We start from the raw sequence: 7,716 nt of genomic DNA, 5'->3' as shown, positions 1-7,716 counted from the left end.
GTGAAGGGAATTGAGAGAGATCAAGCCAGCACCCTTTCCTGCGTAGTTTTAAGTTTCAACCTTATTTGCAAGCTCATTCGAGTAGAGGTACCCATTCTGATCATCAACCTCGCATAGTGGTCAAAACCTTAAGGCTCAACGAGGAACTTTAAGGAGTTCAATATTGGCCTCGACCCTTAGGATGACTTTATATCGGAATCTAAGGCAGACAAAGACATTAAATATATTGCCTTCTATTGATGCACAAAACCGGAGGTCTTGGAACAACGTAAATCCGACCGTGAATCTGTAAGAAATGTAAATAACACAAGATGTATCGTGGTTCACCCCAATGTTTGGGTTACGTCCACACTGATTGTATTTCTCTGAGAGTATTTGTGAGGGAGAGTGTGAGAGCTTTGCTCTAGATAGGAGAGGCTTAGGGTTTGTGAGGGTGATGAGGCCCTTTTATAGAATAAGGGCTCCTCCCCTAATTACATATTTGCCCCTTCCTTTATTACATAATTACATTTAAGTCCCCCGAGTATTTATACGAGGTCTAAATACGGAGGTCCTAAATATGGTATAAACAGTAGTCCCCCAAGTCTTCAGTCAAGAGAGTCTTTTGGCTGGAGACTTAAAATTCAATCCATGTGTGGGCCGAAGTAACTAGATGTTGTCTTGAACTGATGCTCGATATGAGGCGGTGCTCAATCTGAAATGATGCTCAACTAGAAGTAACACACGTTGCGAGGCTGCTCGGCTCATGGCTTATGTTGCCTTGGTTGGCTCGGCTTGTGGCGTTTGAAGGTGAGGGAGTTCCTTTTATAAAATAAGGGCTCGCTCCTTAATACATGAATGATGGGCTAGAGTTAATGCTTTCTAATGATGTTGAGGGAGTCCCTTTTATAGAATAAGGGCTCGTTCCTCAATACATAAATGATGGGCTAGAGTTAATGCTCTATAATGATGTTGAAGGAGTTCCTTTTATAGAATAAGGGCTCGTTCCTCAATACATAAATGATGGGCTAGAGTTGATGCTCGCGGCGAGACGGTTGCTCAGTAGGCGGCGATGCTCTCTAATGGTGGTGAGAGAGTCCCTTTTATAGAATAAGGGTTTTCTCCTCAATACATAAGTGATGGGTTATGAGTGATGCTCGCGGCGAGGCAGTTGCTCAGCTGGCGGCGTTACTCTCTAATGAAGGTGAGGGAGTCCCTTTTATAGAATAAGGGCTCGCTCCTCAATACATAAGTGATGGGCTAGGAGTGATGCTCGAGGCGAGGCGGTTGCTCAACTGGCGGCGTTGCTCTCTAATGAAGGTGAGGGAGTCCCTTTTATAAAATAAAGGCTCGCTCCTCAATACATGAATAATGGGTGCTCTCTAATGAAAGTGAGGGAGTCCCTTTTATAGAATAAGGGCTCGCTCCTTAATACATGAATAATGTGCTAAGTCCCCCAAGTATTTTTCATGAGGCCCAGTTGAAGCCCAATATATGGTACATAATGTAGTCCCCCAAGTCTTCGGTCAATAGAGTCTATTGGCTGGAGACTTTAAATTGAATCCATGTATGGGCCGAAGTGGCGGTTGTTCGGAGGTGGTATCTGTATACTCTGCACTGAAGCTTTGTAGGTGAAGCTTTGCAAGTGAAGCTTTGAAGCTGGAGCTCTGTAAATGAAGCTTTTGAAGCTAAAGCTTTTGTAAATGAAGCTTTTGAAGCTAGAGCTCTGTAAATGAAGCTTTTGAAGCTGATTGACATGAGTAATGCTCATGAATGTTTATGTTGATTGACATGAGTGATGCTCATAGATGTTGACATGAGTGATGCTCATGAATGTTGATATGAATGATGGTCATGAATGTTTATGTATGATTGTCATGAGTAATGTTCATGAATGTTTATGTATGAATGACATGAGTGCTGTTCATGTATAATTTTGGAGTACTGGGCGTACTTTTGATCACCTGGTTGGTGGCATGAAGGAGAGTACGGGTTGTACATTTCATCAGCTGGTTGGTGGCATTAATGGCTAGTTGCCAAATGATATTAGAGTACGAGTTGTACATTTCATCACCTGGTTGGTGGCATGGATGGCTAGTTGCCAAATGATATTAGAGTACGGGTTGTATATTTTATCACCTGGTTGGTAGTAATAGCGGCGGGTTGCCGAATAATTTTGGAGTACTGGGCGTACTTTTGATCACCTGATTGGTGCTAATAGCGGCAGGTTGCCAAATAATTTTGGAGTACTGGGCGTACTTTTGATCACCTGGTTGGAGCTATTTTGGGCTTATGGGCCTTTGCCCTCTACACAAAATTCCAGCCTGATAGGAGCATATTTATGCGCCTTAGTTAGCTAGTTCTTATGCATTTTCGTTATATTTTCTTAGTTAAAGAAGTCTTTTAAGCTAGTTTCATGTGTTTTCAGGTTTTAAGGGCATATTACATAAAACGATGCAATTTGGAGCCTTTTTGAGCAAAAATGGAGCTTGGAATGGATTTCACATATTTGGAGCCAAGGGTTTGGATGAAATTGAAGATTGGAAGATGATGTTTCCTACTTGAGCAAGGATTCCTAGTCGAAGTAGGAAAGCGCCTAATTGAAGAAGCAATCCTAGTCCAAGAAGGAGTCCTAATCAATCAAGGATTCCTAATTGAAGATGGATTCCTAGACGAATGAAGTTTCCTACTCAAACAAGGTTTCCTACTTGAAGTAGGAAAGTTAAATCCAAATGGCATCAAGTTTCAGCAACAAAGAAGTTTTCCAAGTCCAAGAGGGAAAAGGAATCCAAGATGATGAAGGATTGACAAAGACAAACTTTCCTAATCCTAATGTACAAAGATTTCAGTTCCAAAGAGGAGTCCTAAACACTTTAGGACACCTTATCCCTTCACAATCAGCCTTATCCCTTAGTGCCGCACCTATTCCCTTCTAGAAATCTGATTTCCTTGCCTTGCAAGGCTTTCTAGAAGCCTTATCCACCTTATCCCTTACCTGCCGCACCTAGGAGGCCTTTTCCCATTCAAAATCTGATTGTTTTAAGCCTTTTCCTGATGGGTTTTAATTATACAAGTCCATATCTGATTCCCCTAGGGTTTGAAGTGCCTATATATACTCATATTAACCCTTTGGCTGAAATACCACCTCCCATATACATCATTCACGCCAGAAATCTGTCCCACATCTCTGCCGCAGCTTCCCACCACCATTCACCATAATTCCTACCTAAAAACATCCCTAGCTGCACCATCCATCAACCCTAAACCCTTCCATACCATTGCCCATTCATTCTGCACCATAAATCCACCCAAAAACCTGTCCACAAGCTTCATGCCGCAGCAAGGAGGAAGGGAGATCCATTGATGCACCTGCTGTCCAAGTTGGAGCATTTTAGGTGTTTTCTTTCCTTTGATTTTAATGTCTAATTTTATGTATCTTTGCTTTGCGAGTATGAGGAACTAAACCCCCCTTGGCTAGGGGGGATTCAAAACCATGTTTATGCTTGCTATATGATTTGATTACTTCTAATTGCGTTTCATAAGTTGTGAATTCAATTTACTTATCTATGTGAATTAAAACTGGTTTGTGTATGTTGGTTAAGAGGGCCCGCTTAGTTTGCATGCATGAATTTGATGCTAGGATATAAGGAAATTTCAATTAATTGTTATGAACTTATATTCACAAGTAGTAAAGGTTGTTGATCACAATCGCGTTAAGTAAATTCTTGGCATAAGTATCATGCGCTTTCATAGTTACGAGTGCCTCGTCAATGCTTATGATTTTCATAGAACTTAATGATCCTTGCTTGAATCTCTATTATGCGCTTTCATGTAGGTAACTTGTGGGGAATGCTTTGGGGTGTCGTATGCAATTCATCCAATTCAATAACTTAAGGAAAATCTGAGGGTTAATTTAAGCGGACCTAATTAACTTGGGGCGTTGAGAATTCATGGGTTATTGAAAAGCAATTGGAAATCGTTTTGAATGCAAGTATAACATGTGTGGAGATGAACCCTTTAGCTAGCTTTCCATCCATTCATCTAAACCAAATTCGTTTTAAAATCTGTTTTGATTTACAAGTTTATATTTTGTTTTCAATTTCTTAAAAACCAAATCCCCCTTTGTTTTCAAGTGTCAAATTAGTTAGAAAGTGTGTTAGTTTGTGTTTTTAAGTGTTTTGAGTCAAGTTAAAACCTATTTTCGTCAAAATCTTGTTTAGAGTTCAAAACTGCCCAGAAAGTGGTTTTAAGGCAGTTTTGAGTGTTTTTGTGTTATTTTGAGTCTTTTGGTTTGTTTTGGTGTTTTAAGTTATAGTTTCACATTCTTTGAGTATAGTTAGTGTTTTAAACTTGTTTTTTACGTTTTTGAGTCAATTCCAAGTGATTTTGCAATCCCTCTTAATCCCCGGCCTAGAACGATCCCTACTTACGTATTTTGCTACAATTGATAAAAAGAGGGTTTAATTTGTGCGCTTAAATATTTCGCATCAAATTTTTGGCGCCATTGCCGGGGATTAGCAAAGTTGCTAATCCCTTGGATTGTTTTATTTCTGTTTTAATTCGTTCCAGATTCTGAGTTTGTTTTGTTTTCTTGTTTTATGTACTAGTTTATGACTCGGAGTTCTCATCCGGTTTGTGAAGACATCTTGGACTTTGACGACGATTTTGAGAGAGAGTTGAGACGAAAGAGGAAGAATCCCGAACCTAGTGAATCAAGTTCAAATTCAGAAGCCGAAGTTGAGTTTGAAGAAGAGGAACCCGCGGCAAGAGTGGGTGAAGTAGAGGCAGTCATGGCACAAGACAATCGTACAATCAAGGAGCTTTCGGCTTCGGGATTGGACAATGCCGCACCCCTATGCATCCAATACCCCGCGGCTGCCCAAGGAAAGACCAAAGAATTCGAGTTGAAGTCAAGTTTGCTACACCACATTCCGAAGTACCATGGGTTGTCCATGGAGGATCCTAACAAGCACTTGAAAGAAATCGAAGTGGTGTGTTCAAGCATGACCCCCATCAATGTTGATGGAAGTATTTTGAAGATGAAGGCCTTTCCCTTTTCTCTTTTAGAAAAGGCGAAAGATTGGCTGTATGAACTAGCTCTCGGAACTGTCACATCTTGGGAGAGCATGAAGCGAGCCTTTTTGGAAAAGTTCTTCCCAACTTCTCGAGTCATCCTCCTACGAAAAAGGATAAGTGGAATTCAACAAGATGAAGGTGAATCTTTTCCTACTTATTATGAACGTTTTAAATCTCTTGTTGCTTCTTGTCCACAACATCAAATGAAGGAAGAGCTTCTTCTACAATACTTCTACGAGGGGCTTCTACCAATCAAACGTCAAATGCTAGACGCCTCAGCAGGAGGAGCCTTGGTGGACAAAACCCCCACGGTAGCAAAGACTTTGATTGCCAATCGAGCGTTGAACGCTCAACAATACGAAGGTGTTGGACAAAGGACAAACCCACGGCAACACCAAGTGAATGAGGTAAGTGCCATCTCCGAACTTCAAAATCAAATAGCTAACCTTACTACTCTTCTTTCTCAGGTTGTGGAAGGACCAAAAGTACAAAATGTAAGTGCGTGTGGCGTGTGCTCTATGCAAGGACACCTTACGGACAAGTGCCCACAATTGATAGAGAATGGAGGGTGGGAGACCCTCAATGCCATGGGTCTTGGGCAGCCATATCAACAAAGAAGTGATCCCTTCTCTAATACCTACAATCCCGGTTGGAGAGATCATCCAAACTTCAAATGGCGAGAACCCCAGCAAGGCCAACAACAAAGCACATTTAGGCAACAACCCCCGGGTTTCTATCAAAAGCCATTTGCACCCATACAACCTCAAGCACAACCTACCCATACCAATTCAGGTTCGTCTATTGATAATGATCAGATTTTTCAATTACTAACTTCTATGGCGCAAGGTATGCAAAATAGAGACAAAAGGATGGATGAGTTGGAGAAGCAAGTAGGGCAGATTGCGGAGTTCATGGGCCAATTTCGAGAGCAAGGCAAGTTGCCAAGTTCAACCGTTGTCAATCCGAGGGGAGGATTCGAAACTGCCAAGGCCATCATGCTAAGGAGCGGAAAAGAAGTAGGAACTGAGCCACAACCATTGAGATCTGCCCCCAAGAAGGACGAGAAGTTGCAAATTGAGGAGGAGAACCAAGCAAAGGCCACGGCAAGGGTAGAAACACCCTTGCCGCAACCACCCAAGCATTCCAATACGGCCACCATAGGTAAGGAAGGTCCAATTCAAGTTAATTCTAATGTCATTCCTCCGAATGTACCGTTTCCTAGTAGATTTTTGCAAGCCAAGAACGAAGAAGAGGAGAAAGATGTTCTCGAGATGTTTAAGAAGGTGCATGTCAATATCCCACTCCTTGATGCTATAAAGCAAATCCCGAAGTATGCCAAGTTTTTGAAGAAGCTTTGTACAACAAGGAAACGGATTCGGGAGAAAGAGGTGGTACACGTAAGTGAGAATGTATCTGCACTGTTGCAAAGAAAGTTACCACCTAAATGCAAAGATCCAGGTAGTTTCACTATCCCTTCTGTTATTGGCAATACGAGGTTTGATCATGCTATGTTAGATTTAGGTGCATCTATAAATGTCATGCCATATTCTGTTTATGCATCTATGAATCTAGGAAAGCTTAAAAATGATGGAGTTATTATTCAATTAGCCGATCGATCTAATGCATATCCCAAAGGAGTGTTGGAAGATGTTTTGGTGCAGGTAGACCACTTGATTTTTCCTGCAGATTTCTGTGTGCTTGATATGGAGGATTCAACCCACTCTCCACCATCACCACTCTTACTTGGACGACCATTCATGAAAACAGCTCAAACCAAGATTGACGTGGCCAAGAGAGCAGTAACTATGGCCTTTGGTGGTGATATGATTAACTTTAAGATTTCTGAATCGGTTGAGAATACTAATGATGTTCGTTCTTGTTGTGCTATTAATGTAATTGAAAATATAGGGTAGGAATGTTCAACACTAGTCAAGAAGAATGTACCACAACCCACCATCGAGGAAGGAATTGGAGTGAACAACAAAGAGTGCACGGCCCCAACCTTGAAATCACCAAATCTGGCCGCGTGCACCCCTTGTGCATCTGTCCATAGTGCTACCACTTCTTTGCCGTACAAAGGTAAGCCACCTATTCCAATTTTGATTCCCATTCCAACTAATAGGTTGCTACCTTGTACGGTGCAGGTACCTAATCGAAGACAACGTGGTGGGAGAGTTCGTGTTGATTTAGATAAGCAAAACACGACAATAAGAAAGGATCATTATCCCATCCCATTCAAGGACCCAAAGAATGAAGTATTTCGTAGGACAGGTAGTGGAAAAACCCCTCCATGCCGTGGGATTCCATAAACCTTCAATGGAGCATCGTCCGGCTGCAAGACGTTAAAGAAAGCGCTACTTGGGAGGCAACCCATGCATTCGACAAAGGAAGACCTGGAGAGCACTCCAATTCCAGATTTGCGTTCCTAAACCCTTCTCTTTGTTGTTATTACGTTTCTGCCATGTTAGATTGTTTAGTTGCTGTTTTCTTTGTTTGTTGGTTATTTGTGTTAGTTTATGCTTGAAACATTGAGGACAATGTTTGATTTAAGTGTGGGGGGGTAACCAAAGTGTTTTGATACCAATTCGTAGGGTTTTATCACCCATAATTTCAAATGTTGTTCCTTGCTGTTTTTAGGTGTTTTTAGGCTGTTTTGGTGTG

General features: G+C 41.5%; 1 protein-coding gene across 1 annotated transcript; it reads left to right on the top strand.

The window, feature by feature from the left end:
* The first annotated feature begins 4,931 nt into the window (after nucleotides 1-4,931).
* LOC139193161 (uncharacterized) lies at nucleotides 4,932-7,245 on the top strand. Its single transcript, XM_070816141.1, has 3 exons — nucleotides 4,932-5,193; nucleotides 5,581-6,385; nucleotides 7,200-7,245. The coding sequence occupies exons 1-3, from the start codon at nucleotides 4,932-4,934 to the stop codon at nucleotides 7,243-7,245; spliced, it is 1,113 nt and encodes a 370-aa protein (XP_070672242.1).
* The last annotated feature ends 471 nt before the right edge of the window (nucleotides 7,246-7,716 follow it).

The sequence above is a fragment of the Malus domestica genome, chromosome 16 (assembly GCF_042453785.1).
Source record: "Malus domestica chromosome 16, GDT2T_hap1".
In the NCBI taxonomy this organism is placed as follows: domain Eukaryota; kingdom Viridiplantae; phylum Streptophyta; class Magnoliopsida; order Rosales; family Rosaceae; genus Malus; species Malus domestica.
This window is presented reverse-complemented; position numbering and strand designations above follow the sequence as displayed.